The 15796-nt window shown below is 68.9% G+C and overlaps 5 protein-coding genes across 5 annotated transcripts; 3 read left to right on the top strand and 2 right to left on the bottom strand.

Moving 5' to 3' along the window:
* Positions 1-139: 139 nt before the first annotated feature.
* FA09DRAFT_332189 (hypothetical protein) lies at positions 140-705 on the top strand. The gene has a single exon (XM_025743355.1). It carries the CDS (start codon positions 371-373, stop codon positions 698-700), a length of 330 nt encoding a protein of 109 aa, XP_025595541.1. The 5' UTR covers positions 140-370; the 3' UTR covers positions 701-705.
* Positions 706-3392: 2687 nt separating this feature from the next.
* Positions 3393-4416, bottom strand: FA09DRAFT_145067 (hypothetical protein). The gene has a single exon (XM_025739142.1). The coding sequence runs from the start codon at positions 4192-4194 to the stop codon at positions 3433-3435; it is 762 nt and encodes a 253-aa protein (XP_025595540.1). The 5' UTR covers positions 4195-4416; the 3' UTR covers positions 3393-3432.
* Positions 4417-4540: 124 nt separating this feature from the next.
* On the top strand, positions 4541-6567 carry FA09DRAFT_341198 (hypothetical protein; the record flags this gene model as incomplete). The annotated part of the gene is made up of 3 exons (XM_025744413.1): positions 4541-4777; positions 4831-4939; positions 5150-6567. 3 exons carry the CDS (start codon positions 4541-4543, stop codon positions 6565-6567), a joined length of 1764 nt encoding a protein of 587 aa, XP_025595539.1.
* A 198-nt stretch (positions 6568-6765) lies between these two features.
* On the bottom strand, positions 6766-10010 carry FA09DRAFT_362917 (hypothetical protein). Its single transcript, XM_025745526.1, has 7 exons — positions 9503-10010; positions 9417-9430; positions 9206-9355; positions 8294-9152; positions 7077-8240; positions 6940-7021; positions 6766-6885 (listed from the first exon to the last, which is right to left on the bottom strand). Exons 1-7 carry the CDS (start codon positions 9719-9721, stop codon positions 6800-6802), a joined length of 2574 nt encoding a protein of 857 aa, XP_025595538.1. The 5' UTR covers positions 9722-10010; the 3' UTR covers positions 6766-6799.
* Positions 10011-12061: 2051 nt separating this feature from the next.
* Positions 12062-15793, top strand: FA09DRAFT_362916 (hypothetical protein). The gene is made up of 2 exons (XM_025745525.1): positions 12062-12827; positions 12878-15793. The coding sequence occupies exons 1-2, from the start codon at positions 12263-12265 to the stop codon at positions 15763-15765; spliced, it is 3453 nt and encodes a 1150-aa protein (XP_025595537.1). The 5' UTR covers positions 12062-12262; the 3' UTR covers positions 15766-15793.
* The last annotated feature ends 3 nt before the right edge of the window (positions 15794-15796 follow it).

Here is a 15796-nt window from a genome sequence, read left to right as displayed (position 1 = left end):
CGAGCGGCCAAGCTGAAGGGACGAGCAAGAGAAAGCGCCGCCTGCCGCACGCAGACGGTCGTTCGATGTGTGTGCCAGGCGGGCCACGCACAGCGCCAGGCTAGCCTCGCAGGACGGCTCACTGCAGCGGAAGTTTGGCCTGGTGAGCAGCAGCACGGCCAGAGAGGCGCCTCTGCGGGAGATTCCGGCCCACACCCCACTGAGCGCACTGCGAGGGGCCGCCGATATCTGCATCTGGGGCAGGAGAGGTGATGGCGAGGCGTGGCGCGCAGGACAGCAGCCGCACGGCCGGCCACCATCGGCGCTTGCACCGCAGCACCAGCAGCCACGCGCCTCGGAGGGGCGTCCGACGCTTGCCCTGCACTGCGCTATGAGCGTGCTCGGCTCGGCAGTCGCACCGCCTCCCTCGCAGCAGCACGACGCAAGCATGACCGGCCTCAGCGCGAGCAGAGAGATGAAGGGAGCCGCGGGACCCCACGTGGGTCCGCGCCTGTGCCCGAGGGTGCCGTGCGGCTGCCGGCCACGCCTTGCTCTTGCTCCTGCTTGGCGGAGAATTGGCAGAGGAAGGAAGACGTGCCGTGCGCACCAGCCAAGAGCAACAGTGAAAGGCTCCGACCGCGGCTCGGCGCGACCTCGTGCCTCTGCTGCTGCTACTGCTGCTGCTGCGTGCTGCCGCAGCCACGCCGTGCGTGCCGGCTGAGGATCTCGTCTCGCTACGTCTCACCGTCGGCAGCGGCGAGAGCAAGCAGCAGATACAGCCGCTCCACTCTTACGCTTACTCGGAGGTGCCGCAGCAGCTTGCTCTGCCAGCGAGGCCTCTCCGTGCATGCGCTCCTGCTGTGTGATCCCGGCGGCGGGAGCTGCGATGCGTTCGCTGCGTTTGCATATGCCGCGCTGACCACAAATCCGCAGCGGACACGCAACTCGCAGGCCCACATGGCCCTCATGCGAGCGGTGGATGAGCCGCGTGGTGCAGCGGCAGCGCATCGGGACCGGCGATCCAGCGCAGCGGTGCCCAGCAGCTAGGCGCAGGAGCAGAGGGCAGGGCTCGTCGAGCGTGCGCTGCGCTGCAGCCCGGGCGGAAAGAAGGTTGGCGCGACCTGGCGCCGGGCCATGTGCCCTGGCGCCTTTGCTGGCGCTGCTCCTGCGATGCTGCGTCCATCGTGAATCGAGAGTGCGCCCGTTGCTGCGACCCGGGCGGGCGAGCACGCACACCTGCAGCTCCCAGCACGCACCCAGACTCAGACTCCCGCGCACGACAGAGGCAGCGGCAGCGGGTGAACAAGAACGGCGGAGCGAGAAGGAGGCGGAGCTGCTGCAAGAGCAGCCGCGGCAGCGTCGGGCCGCCCGCTCCTGCGCTTCTTCTTCCCTGCTTCTTCGCAGCAGCAAGCGCTCGCCGTCACCAGGAAAGAGGCGAGGTGCATCTCCATGAGCTCCAGGCTACATCGTGTCGCAGCAGGGCCGCATCGCACACAGCACGCTCTGGCTTGGCCAAAGCAGCGCCAGCGGGGCGCGCGCGTTCTGGGCCTTGCTGATGCTGACGGACACACCCGCCGGGAGCGCCACGCTCGGCGGACGGGCGGGCATGCATCATGCGTCCGCTGGATGATCGGCGCCTCGGAGGCCTGCAGGAGCGCAAGGATGAGCAGGCCGCAGCGGCAGCAACGCGAGTGTGGCCGCCGCAGCGGGCTGGAGCCCTTCTCTTCGCGGCCGCTCCGACGAGTGCGAGGTGCTGGCCGCGTGTCGGCGGCGCGCTGGCCCGCCGGATCAGCAACTGTGCCTCCGCCGCAGCGCTCTCGTCATGCCCCCGCTGAGTTGGCGGTGCACCCGCCGACTCCGCACCCCGTGCCTGCGTCGCTGCGGCAGCTCGCTGCGCCGACGTGGCGGAGTGCGGCGCCATTGCGCTGTGCCCAAGGCACTTGGCGCAGCACGGCGCGACCTCACTGCTGCTCCTCCGGCTGCTGCGTGTGCCGTCCGCACGACCGCACGCCGGCTGCGGCGCCCAGGCGGAGTGTGCCGAGCGCGTCACCAGCCGCCCAGGTCCGGCGAGGTGTGGCTGACACGCGGCGATACGCGGCGAGCACGAGCGACGAGGCAGCGCGCGTGAGGAGCGAGGTGCTCTTGGCTGCCTCTGCCGCTGCGAGCTGTCCTCACTCTCACTCAGGCACGCGGCGGCACCGCAAACAGGGCGCTGCGGTAGGGCCGCCGCAGCGTGATGGCAGGCCGGGAGCGGGTCCAAGCGCTGCCCGGTGCGGTGGAGCGCGCATCGGCTGCATCGCAGCAGCACAGCCTGAGCATGCTGATGAGGTGGAGCATCCCATCCCATGCTGCACCGCACCTTCCCGCTGCTGCATGCTGCTGCGGCGGCCGGCGGCGCCTGGCGCATCTTGGCCGCCACGCCGTCCCGGTGCCGAGGGCGACGCGCCATCACATGCATCATGCGCCTGCACCGCCTGTGCGGCGGCAGCACCTCGGCCCGTGCTGCTCTGCTGAGCTGCGCTGCTGAGTCTGCACCTGCTGCGACGAGCTGCACCGAGCTGCGTCCCTGCGGATGCCTGCAGCGAACGCTGCACGCTGAGTGCGAGTGTGCCGTGCTGAGGCTGGTGCTGGCGCTAACTCCGTTGTCTCGCACGCGTCTCGCAGCCAAGGCACACCTCGCCTCGGCCTGTTGCTGCGCCTCTCACACGGCCGCGGCAATCCATGCGCCGGGCGCATGCGCCGCTGCAGCAGCGCCGGCCCGGCGCCAATGCACAGATGCCGCTCGCAGCACACAGCATGCGGCACACAGCGCAGCAGCAGCAGCAGCGTCATGCAGCGGCGGGCGTGCAACAAAGGAAGGGCCTCGGGAGGCGAGGCGAGGGCGCTGCTGCTGCGTCGGTGCGACGTTCGTGCGCCGCCCAGCACCCGCTGCTCCCCTCCGCCCGTCCGCGGCCGGCGACGCAGCGACGGCCGGCTGCGTCGCTCCTCGCACTCCCACCACCACCGCCACCGCCGCTGTCGCTGCGACGCTGGCCGACGTTCCTCTCACTCCTCTCGCCCGTACGCTCGCCTCTGTGCGCATCCCAGTGCCCGGCCCTAGGCTCTCTCGGCTCCGGTCTCCCTGCTCCTGCTCCGCCTCGCCGCACCGCACCCTCCATCTCACTAAGACTCGCACTTCGCTCTGTCCTCGATCGCGCATCTGCTCTTTCTGCTTCTGCAACACGCCGCATTCGGCCCTCGCTCGCTTGCCGCTGCTTGCTCTGGCGCGCCCCGACCGCGCCGCCGCCCGCTGGCCGCTGCGCCCCGCGCCGCTCCTCCACCACGCTCCTTGCGTCTCGCAGCAGCGACGCTGCATCGCCGACGGGCATCTCTGAGCGCTCCATCCTAGCAGCTGCTGCGCTGATTGCGGGCGCTGTGCTGCTCGAGGAAAGTCTCCAAGCTCGAGCTCGACTCTTACTCAGACTCAGACTGTGACTGCACGAGGCGCGTGCCCGCAAGAAGAAGACCACGCGCTGCCGGCGCCTCTTGCGCACCCCGCGCCGGCCGCCGTCCTTCGCGACGCTCCTCTGCGACGCGCCGGCTCCCGCTGCGTTTGGCAGGCCGTACTGCACAGAAGCTCAGTTTGGCTGCAGGAGCCTCGCCGACTGCTCGGACGCACGCCCGAGTCCAGACTTGGCCTCTAGGCGCTAGTTGGAGACCTTGCAGCGGCCTTCGCCTCTCTTGCGCTCGCATTGGTGGCCCTTGCTGGCAGGATATGTGAGTAGCTCCTGCGTCTTCACCAGTGCAGAGTGCCTGCTGCTCCTCGGGCGCCCCTGTCGTGCCTGAGCCGCACGCATATACGCCGGCCATTCGAGCGCCGGCGTTGAATGCGGCGCAGCCCGGGGCTAGGGTAATTGCTTTTGGCCGTTCGCCGCGGCTGCGCCGGGGCCATGGGTCTTGTCTTGGTGGGAGCCAGCTGCGACCGCACGCAAGGGTAGCGGGACAGCCAAAGACCAGCGATGCACCGCCAAGCGCCAGGTGTGCATCTCTCGCGTTCTGCCGTGCAGTTGTATGGCAGCAGCTAGCCAAGTAGGCGGCACTCGAAGGGCTGCGGCTCGGCCTGCGTTTGCGGACAGCATCGAAGCACGGCGCAAAGTGCTTCTCTGTCATTGTTTCGCAGCCCTCTACCCCTGTCGTGGCGGGAAGAGGCTGCTCTTGCAGCAAAGCCATTGCCATCCACCGGTGTGGGCAGTCTGCTCACACGCGAGGGGCGCTGCCTTAGATGGCGTGCCAGCCTGTCAAGCGCGACTGTGCGGCCTCTGCCTTCTGGCGCATGTGCTGACGATGCCTGCTGCAGATATTACGTACTCTGGACACCGGCTGAGCCGCATTCAGGTCGATCTATCGCTCGGCGTCGCTTCTTGCTTCACACCTTCAACATCCGCACACAGCTTTGCTGCTCTGCTCGACGGCTGCTTGCCCCAGACCGCTTCCCGGCGCGGCTGGTCGGTCCCGGCTTGACGCACGGCTTTGAGCCGGCTGCCGTCGCCGCTGCCCAGCCCAAGCCTCTTCAGACGCCACGATGAGGAGGGTCTACCACGACGCCGCTCAGCCTGGTCTGGATCGACGGCCACACAACGGCGAGCCGGCGTACCCGCAGGACAATCTGCATCAGTGGGCCTATGATGAGTCACTGAACTTCGAACAGTTCTCAGCTGGCGGGCAGGACCGCGGCATGGCGCGTGCGCCTGTTCCAGGGCCCGGTGCGCCTCCGTCCACCGCTCTGCCTGACGACATATCAGAGCTGCTTGCGATGCTTGTAAGTATTTGCAGCTGCCAGCAGCGCATCCGTGCTGACATCCGTTCTCCCAGCCTGCGCTCGATTCCGCAGGCAGCGACCTGCACTCGCCGCTGCACAGCGCTTCGCAAGTCAGCTCCAGCGGAAGCGGACTGCAATTCTCGCCCAACGGCAGCAGTGCAGGTCCGTCCAGCGACCCTGGCGTCTCTTGGCAGCAGCCGTCACGCCATCCGACCTCTCCGCTGGCACCACGGCACTCTTCGTCAGCGTCGAGCAGCGCAGGGATGAGCTCGCTTGCAGGCGCACACAGCCGAGCTGTCCACATGGATGTTCGCACAAGTCTGAACCCTGCATCGGCGGGCTTATCAAGCTCCATGCGCGGACTCGGTGCAGCCTATGACGCAGCCAGCGGACTGTGGTACGTGCCCGGCGCGTCATCGATGCCGGGGATCTCGCCGTCGCTCTCTGCCGAGCTGGCAGCGCTGCAGCTGCAAAGTAACGTGGATGACGGATCCTCGCACTCGTGGTCTGCGGCGTCGGCTCAGCACGGCCATGAGCTCAGACAGCAGCAGCACTTCGCCGGCAGTAGCCATCACCAGATGGCGTCTCATGCGCCGATGCAGCCCTCTGTGGACATGGCCATGGCCGGCCTGAACACGTCTGCCCAGGCACTTGGGCCGCCTTTCGTGCAAGACGACAGCGTCGAGCAGCTCAGCTTCGGCACCAACACCTCCTCGTTCGACTCCTCCGCTCGCATGGACGACTCTCTTTTGTCATTGCGCGGCACCTCGCGGTGGCTGCACGGTCGCGACACGCCGGCCTCTTCACCTGCCGCCAGCGCGTACCTGCCGCTATCTGCCGATCCTGGCGCAGCCCCGCTGTACGAGGACACGTCTCACCAGCAGCCTGGTCAGCCCGTCGGGGAGTTCGGACAGGCGCTCTCGCGAGGCGCAAGCGACGATTGGGCGAACACATGGCCACGCGTGCAGCACGGGCAGCACTTCCAAGCAGCAAGCGCTTCCAGCTCTGTAGGCGCAACCGGTCATTCGGACGTCAGCTCGCGGCCGCCTTCATGGGGCTCGCGCCCGAGGCGCGGCACAGACGGAAGTCAGACCGGGTCGATGCCGACGGCCTCTCGCCGACCACGGTCTGTCAACTTCGGGCGCGCAAACGAGGGCCTGTCGCCCCTGGCGGAGCGGCGCTTGTCCCAATCGTCGATGGGCCGGCGTGTGGGGACCTCACCGACAGCTGTCTTCAACCCACCGCCTCGCCAGGTTGCCGTCGCGCCGTCGTCTGAATCGCTCGACGCGCACCGACGGCATCCGTCGCAGCACAAGCTACAGAGCCCCATCTCGCCGTCCGGCCTGCCTGCGTCTCGACCTCAGCGGCGGCAGCGCAGCGCCACGACGCAGAAGTATGACGAGGTGTCGGACGCGCTCAACACGCTTCGTCAGTTCCTCAGTCAGAACCTCAACCAAAAGGGCTCCCGCGAGCAGGAGCAGAGCAGCGAGCGGCCTGCACATGCCGCCGTCGGACACTCGCGCTCAGCGTCCGCGCTGGGCCCCGTATCGAGCGGCTCCTCGCACCGCCGCCTGCGCCATGTGCACGGCCAGCTGCCTCCGCGCGGCTCGATCTACAGCAGCGACTTTTCGCCTCCAGCGCCAGCCCAAGCTGCGCAGTCGATGTCTTCCAGTCCCCAGCGCAGCCGCGACTCGGCAGGCACGGCGCTGCAGCACGACGTCGTCGAGCGCATCCGGCAACTGCTGGCGCAGACTGAAGACGCGCGCCGGCGCGACGAGGGCAATCCCTGAGTCCGCGCCCCCTCCAGCATTCCTCACCTCTTCTGAGCATCCATTCGATACCTTGTCTCCCACGACGGCCTCTCGCCTGCCTCCAGCCCCGTGTCGCTCACACACAGGCGACTCTCGAGTCCACGACACATCAGCATCTCCCCTCGCACGCAGCATTCACTCGCGCCCGTCGCCCTCAGCAGCACTCTCAGTCTATATCCTCCATCTAAACGATGCATGCGATTGCACACAATCAGTACTCGGAGTACTCGTCGTCGCTGCCCGACGCGTCGGAGCCCTCGTTGCCCTTCTCGCGGTCTGACGTCAGGCGGGAGAGCGCTGCGGGCTGCTGTGAGCACGTAGCGCAGACGTGGCTGAGCGGGCCAGACTCACTCTCGAGGAAGTTGCTCAGGTAGTCGTAGGCGTGCGAGCCAGACGACGAGCGGTTGAGGAGCGAAGAGACCAGGTATAGAAGCTGCGCAGACGGAGGTCAGACGAGGCTCGGCCACAGATGCAGCTGCCGTACTCACTTTTGCGATCATGGACTGGCCGTTGGCAGCCAGGCTCTCGAGCGGAATGCCGTGGAATGCGCCCAGCATGTCGCGCGAGGCGGCTTGCCAGTCGTCGGCGCTGCTGCTCTGCTGCTTGACGCCGCTGAACTGCGCCTGCAAGCTGTCGAGGAACTCGACACGCTCGCTCGAGACGAAGCGGATCATGCACACCGTGATCAGAATGTTGGCGCGCATCGTCGCCCACAGCGACAGCGACTCGGGCGCCTCGGGTTCCTCTGCGGGTGTCGGCCGGAATGCCTCGACCTGGCTGGTGGCCAGACTGAGCTGGGCAGCACTCGGTGCCGGGCCTAGCCTGATGCCATGGTGGGCAGGGCCAGCAGGGAGCTCGCACGGCCAGGCGTCCTCGGGCAGCAAGGCGAGCGGAGCTGGCGCATGGCCCATCCGTGGGCTGCCTTGCCCGGATGACGGCTGCGAGGTGATGTCCGGATTGGGAAGGCCGCGCTCGTCGAAGGTGTTCGTCGGCCACGGCGAGAAGGGCAGGCCGATCGGGACGCTGCTGAGCGCGGCCACACGCGGCTGCTCGGGCGGCGGAAAGTGCGGCAGCTCGTCGCTGCGGCTGCCGTTGCGCTGCATCTGCATCTGCTGCGAGAGCGGAGCAGACGAGCTCTTGAGGACGTCTGGCCACTCTGCCTGCAATGCCTTGACCTTGGCGCTCAGGCGCTGGATGTGTGCGAGGCGCTCCTGCGTTGCTTGCCAGCTCTGCGGCGGCCGTCGCCGATCGGCGCGCAGCGACTCGATGTGCTCGGAGAGCACGAGGTACAGCTTGCTCACAGCGACAAAGCCACTGAGCAATGGCGGGCCGCGCTCAGGATTCGTCTGTGGCAGCAGCGCATGCGCAGTGAGGAGATCCTCCTTGCAGGCCGTGGGCAGCGCAACCCAGCTATCGTCGTCACGCAGGCCGATCGGCTGCGCATCCTGCAGGATCGCGAGCGTCTTGTCGGAGCCGTAGAGCAGGAAGTAGACGCGAGCGCGCAGCTCTCGCTCGATGAGGTCGGGCCCTTCGGTGCCGTCTGTCGGCACCCAGCGGCGCATATCGTTGATGCCCAGTGTGAATGAGACGCGGATCGCCTCGCCGAGCACAGCATTGGCGGCCGGCTGTGAGCCCACGCTGCTAAGGTATATCTGCGCGAGAGGTAAGTCACGGCCAGATGCACAGCTGAGAGCGGCGGACTCACGTGGTCGCAGTACAGCGTGGTAATGTGGAGCAGGCGCGGCGGATCGTACGTGCGCGGCTGCATGCGCCGGCTCGTCAGGTGGCAGATGCGGTGAAGCTTGCGGTAGAAGGACCAGGGCGCCGGGATGACGGAGCGCGGCGCTTGCACCAGGGTATACGCGGTGAGGCTGAGCACGAATGCGAGAAACGTCTCGTCCTCGGCGTCGCGCCGATTGACGAGGTCGAACGAGAACGTCGGGCGATGTACGATCGGCATGATCGGCCAGAGGTTCTGGTAGTACAGCGCGATGACGGTGAGGAACGTCTGCCGCGGCGCCACATCCTCGAGGCAGCGCGGACGCTCGATGGGCGCAGCGAAGACTTTGCCCAGGTGCCGCGCGCGCTTGTGAGGGCGAGGCGACGCTGCGCCCGAGGATGGCCCCTCGTGCGAGCTAACGAAGAAGGCAGACGTCGCTGGCGTGGTGTAGCCGTCGAAGGCCATCGTCGCGTCCGCAGCAGCCGACCAGCTCGGCAGTGCGCCAGGCGCTGCGCCAGACATAAAGTCCCACGACTGTCCCGGCACGATGAGGCCCGGACGCAGCTCTGAGCCGGAGGTCGGAGGCATGCCGAAGCCCGGAGCGTTCGCGCTGCCTCCCGCTGGCAGGCGTGAAGGCCCGGCGATCGCCGAGGCCTCATCGGCGGGCGCGCTGGGTGCGGCACTGCTGGAGGAGCCCTCGCGACGCGCAGTCATGCCCTCCATCGCCACGTCGGCGGGCTCCTGCTTAGCTGCCGCGCTGGGATCGGCACCGGCGGCTCCTGCCTTCTTCGCGGCCGCCGCTGCTGCCGCCTTTTCGGCCTCTCGCTTCATCGTCTTGGCGATGCTGAGGAGGGTCGTCAGCGGCAGGACGGGCACGCACTTGGAGCTTAGACTCACGAGCTCTGCGGGCCGGGCCGCTTGGGGATGTAGTCGAAGCGGCACTGCGCATCGATGGCGCGACACTGCACGCAGCGCTGGTCCTTGGAGTTCTCGAGGCCCTCGATCTGCAGGCGCACACACTTGATCTTGCGCGTGCGGCAGGCGTCACTGGTGAGCGTAGGAAGTCAGCACACGGGCAGCGGAGGGCTGCGCCGAGCGAGGTACTCACCAGCTCTGTGGCCTCTGAAGCGGCGGAGGACACGACATGTGAGCGTGGGGCCCTCGGTGCGCAAGCGAGCTCTGCGCCAGACGCACCTTGCGCTTGATTGGCTGGCCCAGCGCATCGTACACGATGATGTGGCCGCTCGCAGTGACCTCCGGCTTGGGCGGCCCGCTGAAGGTGCGGCTCGGCGCCGCCTCAGCCGCCGCCGCGGGGTGTGCGGGCGCAGCGTCCATGCTGCGCGACACGGGCGCAGCTGCGGCGCCTCGAGGCGAGGCACTGGCGCTCGCTGCGGGCGCTGCGACCTTGATCATGCCCGGGTGCTGCGGGTGCTGCTCGCTGCGCAAGACGCCGTCACGCAGCAGTCGAGCGTGCGCGGCGCGCGGGGCGCAGCGGCACGGACTGCTGCCGCGAGGGGTGCGGCCGCAGGCTCGAGGAGGCGGCGATGTGTGCCGCACAGGATGCGCGGCGGCGAGCGAGGCGGCGCGGGCGGGCGGGCGTGAGAGGGCGTGTGCGGGGGGGATGTGGTGGGGTGAGAGCAGCCGAGCGGCCTGGAGCTGCTGTGCTTGACGCTGCGGCGGCTGCGCAGCTGCAGCGGGTGCGGTGTCGTGCCGTGTGTCACCCAGAGAGAAGGGGTGCAGCCGCGGCACAGGAGAGGCGCAGGCGCCATCACGCTGCTGCTGCCGCTGCCGCTAGTGCTGCCGCCGCACCCCGCCGCGCGCTGCCGTGCCGCTCGCGTGGCTTGCAAAAAGTCAAACGCGCGCCGCGGCGCGCTTTCGCCGAGCGCCGGTGCGGTGCGTTCTTCGCACGGCAGCGCAGCCGCCCCGTCTGGCATCCTGCCTGCCGCACTCCCGCTTCGAGCGGCCCATGAGATCGCACCTGGCAGCAAGCCGCAGCAGCTCATCGACTAGGCGCAGCTGCAGCGACGCCAGAGCGCGAGCGCGGTGCCGGCGAGGCGCCGCAGTAGGGCAGAGGCGCCGCGACAGCCGCACGCGTCCACCGAACTCTGCACGTCGGCGGCCGATCTGCGCCTCTGCAGAAGCGCCCGCGGGCCGATATGGACTCTCTGCGGCCAGAGTGACGATGTCCCGGCCGCCTGGATGCTGCGTGGCCGTGACAGGCGCATCGCCCGACGGTGGCAGCTCCAGGCGGACGCTGCGTGCTGCGCTCTGGCCCTGCGCGAAAGTTGGGGTTCTGGCGCGCGCGGCACGCGGCCGGGGCTGCGCTGCGGCCGGCGAGTTCGCTCGGTGGATCTCTATCCTTCATGCTTGCTCGGTCTCGTCCGTGCAGCATGCTGCCGCTGCGCCCGGATCGAGAGACAGCTGCCGTGCTCAAGCAGCACACCGACGCTTGCGCCAGTCTCGACCCATGACTCGGCACGCCCTCCCGATGAGCTCCCTAGCAGGCGCGCGTGCATCGAGTCAGACGGTGCTTCTGGCAGCCGAGACGCTGCTCGCTGGGGAGACACTGCATGTTGGCGACCATGTGGCCCGCACTGCTGCACCTCCGTAGACCTCCTGAGCGCTGCTGGTGCGGCTCGCCCTGCATGCGTGCGAAGTTGCAAACGCACGCACGGGGAGCTCGGACCGGGCCTCCGAAACACCGGCGCGCCAGGCTCGTCGCGCGCCAGAGGCCGCTCCAGGCCGCGGGCAACGCTTGCGCAGCGCACTTTGGCCGCTGCCTATCCCTTCGATCTCTGTGGCAGATCACCTTTGTGCGGCGGTGGCTGAAGCACGACATCCGTGCCGCTTCGGTAGCCGGCCTGCGGCACCGGTGCCGGCTGCTTTGGAACGCGGTGCGGCGTTGTTGAGCGCACGCAGGCCGAGAGCTCGGCGCTGTCTCGGTGGCGGGCGCGTGGGAGCAGCGCCGCCAGGCACGGCCGCGCCACGTGATGCCCGGACCCTTCTTTCGCTTGCCTTCACCTGCGCTGCCCTGCCCTTCTTCGGAGACTTTCGTCATCGGCGTCGAGCACACAGGCGCACCTGCTCCCACTAGCACAAGCAATAAGAATCACACCCCCGGCTGCTCTCATAGCACCGGCCTGGGGGCCGAGCCGCAGGGCGCTGGCCGCTTGGGCTGCACTTGGGCGCGTCTTCTGCCTCCGCCGTGCCGTCGCAGCGAGCATCGATGCAAGAAGCCATGCGAGGCTCACCCCTACGGCCCGGTCGCATCGCAGCGAGCAGTGCTGTCGAAAAGGGGCTGCACAAGTCGAGTCTGGCGCCGGGCCACGGCGGTGCAGATCGGGAGGAGGGGCCCACGTGGAGCCGGAGTCCGGATCGGCGGCACTCGGCGTCCTGCACGGCCTCTGGACGTGCCCATCGGCGGCGCAGCGCTACATGGAGCTGCCGTCGCCAAGCCTGCCTTTGCGTCTGGCGCTGTCTTGAGAGTGAACAAGCGAACGGAAGGCGACGTTGAGGAGGAGCTGGCTCCAGCCGGCATCCGTACGCGGTGATGCTGCCTGGGCCCTCCTCCTGCGCTGAGGCCCGCCGCAAGGTGACGTCCGTGTGCCAGGCAGCATGGTGCAAAAGAGGCGGCGGCGCGGCGCCGCGCGGCGCGCGCGAAGGCGGCGAGGCTGTGCTCGCTGCCGCGGCTCTGCCTGATGCAGCATCTGCCCTGCAACGCCGCGAGCAGGAGCAACCACCGACTCGACTGCGAGCTTCCGCGTCTCGCCATCTTTCTCTCCACCTCCACCGTCGCTTCCACATCCCGTCGGCTTCCTCGTTCGTCCTACTTCGACCCGCCTCTGTACTGCCAGCGACCGCTCGTCCGCTCGGCGGCGTACTGCGCTGCACCGCGCCTTCACTGCTCGCCGCGCCGCGCCGCACAGCTTCGCCGGTGCCGCCGCGCACGGCGTGATGCGTGCGCCGATGCGGCGTCGCACGCTCGCTGCGGCACTGCTCGCCGTCAGCTGGGCGCTCCTTCTGCCGGCGGCGGTGCGGGCGCAGGGCGGTGATGCGGGCGCCGGCGCCGCCTCCACCTCCTTTGTCACTACCACGGCCTCGCCGATGGTCACGATTGCCGTCGGCGCGCCGTCGCCAAGCCTCAACAACCCGACGTCGCAGGCCGCGCCGGCAGCTGGCGAGGCGGCGCCGACGTCGACGTCTGTCGCAGCGCTGCAGCTCGGCAGCGTCACGGCGCCCTACCTCTCCGCCGCGCCGGCGCAGGCCACGGCGCGCTCGCACAACCGGCGGCCGAGGGCTGGGCCCGCCTTCCGCGGCTGCTCGGGCGGCGGCCTGACGTATGCTCAGCCGCAGAGCCGCATCAACGTGTCGACGGTGTGGTCGCAGTTCGACTCTGACCTCACGGCGAGCTTCCAGGGCCTGCAGGCCCCGAGCGTGGGCACGCTGCGCATCGTGGCGGTGGGCACGGCGGGCGAGGAGATCCACGCCTACAGCGATGCATCTGGCTCGGCCCTGATCAGTGAGTGCGGCGGAGAATGCGGCGTGTAGCCCAAGCTAAGACCGAGCCAGGTGCGATTCAGGTGCAGAGCGAGGTGCTCACCTTTCCCGTCTTTTCGAACTTCACCTACGTCTGCGATCGGCTCTTTCCGACGTCGCCCGACGCGACGAACCCCGGCGTGGCCAACACCTGCCAGTACGGGCCTGGCACCGTCGCCTTTGCTGTCGATGTGCCAATCGACGCGACGTACGAGGGCACGACGGTCTGGACGCAGATCCAGCTCATTGATCCCTCGTCGCCGCCGCTGACGCTGGCGTGCATCGAGGTGCCGCTGACGCCGTATCGCGCCGACCGCTGGTGGTGGCATCTGCTCTTCTGGCTCCCAATTGCGCTCTTCATCGCCTACTTTGCGCTCGTCGCTGCCGCCAGCGTCATCCTCGCGATCACGATGCGCGCGCGCGCCTTTCGCAGTCGCGCGCGCGAGGGCTCGGCGCCGACGCTCATCACCGACAAGATCAGCCCGGCCATCGTGTCGGCACTCAGCGGGCAGGGCGTCTCGCTGAGTCCGAGTCTGCTGCGCTTTGCCACGCCGGGATGCTGGGACATTCTGCACCACACGCAGTTCATCGTCGGCATTGCCATGCTCGCCGTGCGCTGGCCGGACTTTGCGTACCCGTTCCTGCGCCAGGTCGCCTGGTCTGCGCTGCTTGGCAACGTCACGCTCGTCGAGGACTCGCCGGTGTCTGCGTCGCACGCGCAGGCACTGCTGCCCAGCGGCGACATTGGCGCCCAGATGGGCAACGCGTCGTCGCCACTCTTTATGGACGAGCGCATGCCGAACAATCTGCTCGACCTCGGCGCAGTCTACACGGGCATCGAGGCGTACGCGCGCATGATTGGTCTGCGCGAGTCGCAGCTCTTCGGCACCTGCCTGGCCATTTGGCTGCTGATTATCGCGGCCGTGGCTGTTGCATCGCTGCTCGCGTACGGCGTCGACGTTGCCGCCGAGGCGTGGGTGCGGCGCCAGCGCCAGGAAGAGGTCAACCTTGAGCCGACGGAGGTGAAGGGCGGCAAGGGCGGCATGCTGGTGGACGCAGATGGACATCTGCGCGACGGCTCGCGCGGCGCATACGGCTTCCTCGGTGCGCTGCCCGGCATGCGCACCTTCCGCGGCGCATCGCAGCTGCACCGCAAGGCATTGCACGGCAACGTCATTCGCGCGCTCGCGCTCTTCCACTTTCCGATCACGATTCTCAGCGTCTGGCAGTTTGCGCGCGCCGATGGCCACTCCACGACGTCGGTCGCGCTGGCTGCGCTGGCGTATGCGCTCGTCTCGGTCCTCGCGCCGCTCTACCTGCTGTGGCGCATTGCGCGTGCCGACACCTCGAAGCTCTACGACGACGTGTCGACACTGATCGCGCTGGGCCCAGTGTACAACACCTTTTCGCCGGGCTCGCAGCTCTTCTGCGCCGTCACATTTGGCCACAGCTTCGTGCTCGGCACCGTCATCGGTGCAGGCCAGCGCAGCGGCTCCGCGCAGGCCATCATCCTCCTCGTCCTCGAGCTGCTGCTCGCGCTGGCGTACGGCCTGTGGCTGCCGTACGCCGAGGGCGCGATGAACGGGCCCGTCTCGTTTCTGTGCAGCGTTGTGCGCGTCATCAGCGCCGTTTTGCTCGTCCTCCTCACGCCGCTCGTCGGCTTCGGGCGCCAGGCGTGCGGCTGGATCGCGTACGTCATCCTGCTGCTGCAGGGCATCTTCTTCCTTGGCGCCCTACTCGTGCTCGCAGCGAAGCTCGTCGAGGCAGTCGTGCGCATCGCCTGGCGCGTGCCGCACGATACGCGCGCCTCGGGCCGCTCGGCGGGCCTCGCTGGTGCGATTCGCCGCATCCGCCGCCGCAAGGACAAGACGCTGCAGCTCGCCAGCCCAGGCAACAAGCGCCACTCGGGCGCAAGCAGCAATGGCGGCATCATGCGGCCGCAGACACAGCGCTCCTCGTCGGGCACGAGCACCAATGCGATCCTGCGGCCTGCCGCGCCGCCGCGCACCAGCACCAGCAGCACGCAGTCGGGCATGCTGTCGCGCTCGCAGGCGCGCCCGGGAGCCATTCCCCTGACGCACTCGCGGCACGGCAGCTACGCATCGTACCTCGACAGCCAGCTGTACGCCAAGGGCGAGTCGTCCAGCGCGCCTGCGCTCGACCCCAACCCGTACTCGGTGTACTACCGCTCCGCGCCCGACGACGACGACGACATCATGGCGTCAATGCCGCCGCAGTCGCCGTCGTGGCCGGCGGCGACTGCGTTGCCGCGCAACCGTGCGCCGTCGCCGATCCGCGAGGAGAAGTTTGTGCGCGTCCGCGGCGCACGCACGACGGACGCCGACCCGTACGCCGCACATGCAGCCGCTGCTGCTGCGGCCGAGGACTCGTCGGAGGACGACACGTGGAACAGCAGCACGGTGCAGGCGGGCGGACGCTGGAAGGGCGTCGCTCGGATGGCTGCCCTGTTGCGACGTCTGGGCAACGCGCCGCCGGCCAGCAGCGCCGAGGGCACGCTCTCGCCCGTCGACGAGACGCCGAGCGGCGGAGGGTTCCAGGTCGTGCGTGCGCCACGGCCACGTCCTAGCGCGCCCGCATCCGCCGACGCCGACGCCGACTCGACTGCTCTGGCGGCCGCCGCGGCGAAGCGGTCGTCGTCGGGCTCCTTTGGCGGGCGCGGACAGCTCGGCATGCTCGCAGCTGACCTGCAGCGCGCGCCCTCGACACTAGCCCGCGACGATGCCGAGCCGCAGGGCGGCGACGACAACTTCTGGCTGCCGCCGCGCACCGGCGGCGAAGGCATGGTGCGGCCCTCGGAGGACCAGGCGCCGCGCCCGCGGATGCGGGGCAGCTTCATCGAGGTCAGCGAGCCGCGCGTGCCGCAGGAGCCGCCGCAGCTGCCGAGGCCAGACTTTGCGTGACGTGGCAATGTATGATGTGACCGCGAGCGCG

The sequence above is a fragment of the Tilletiopsis washingtonensis genome (genome assembly GCF_003144115.1).
Source record: "Tilletiopsis washingtonensis strain MCA 4186 unplaced genomic scaffold FA09scaffold_23, whole genome shotgun sequence".
NCBI lineage: Eukaryota > Fungi > Basidiomycota > Exobasidiomycetes > Entylomatales > Tilletiopsis > Tilletiopsis washingtonensis.
This window is presented reverse-complemented; position numbering and strand designations above follow the sequence as displayed.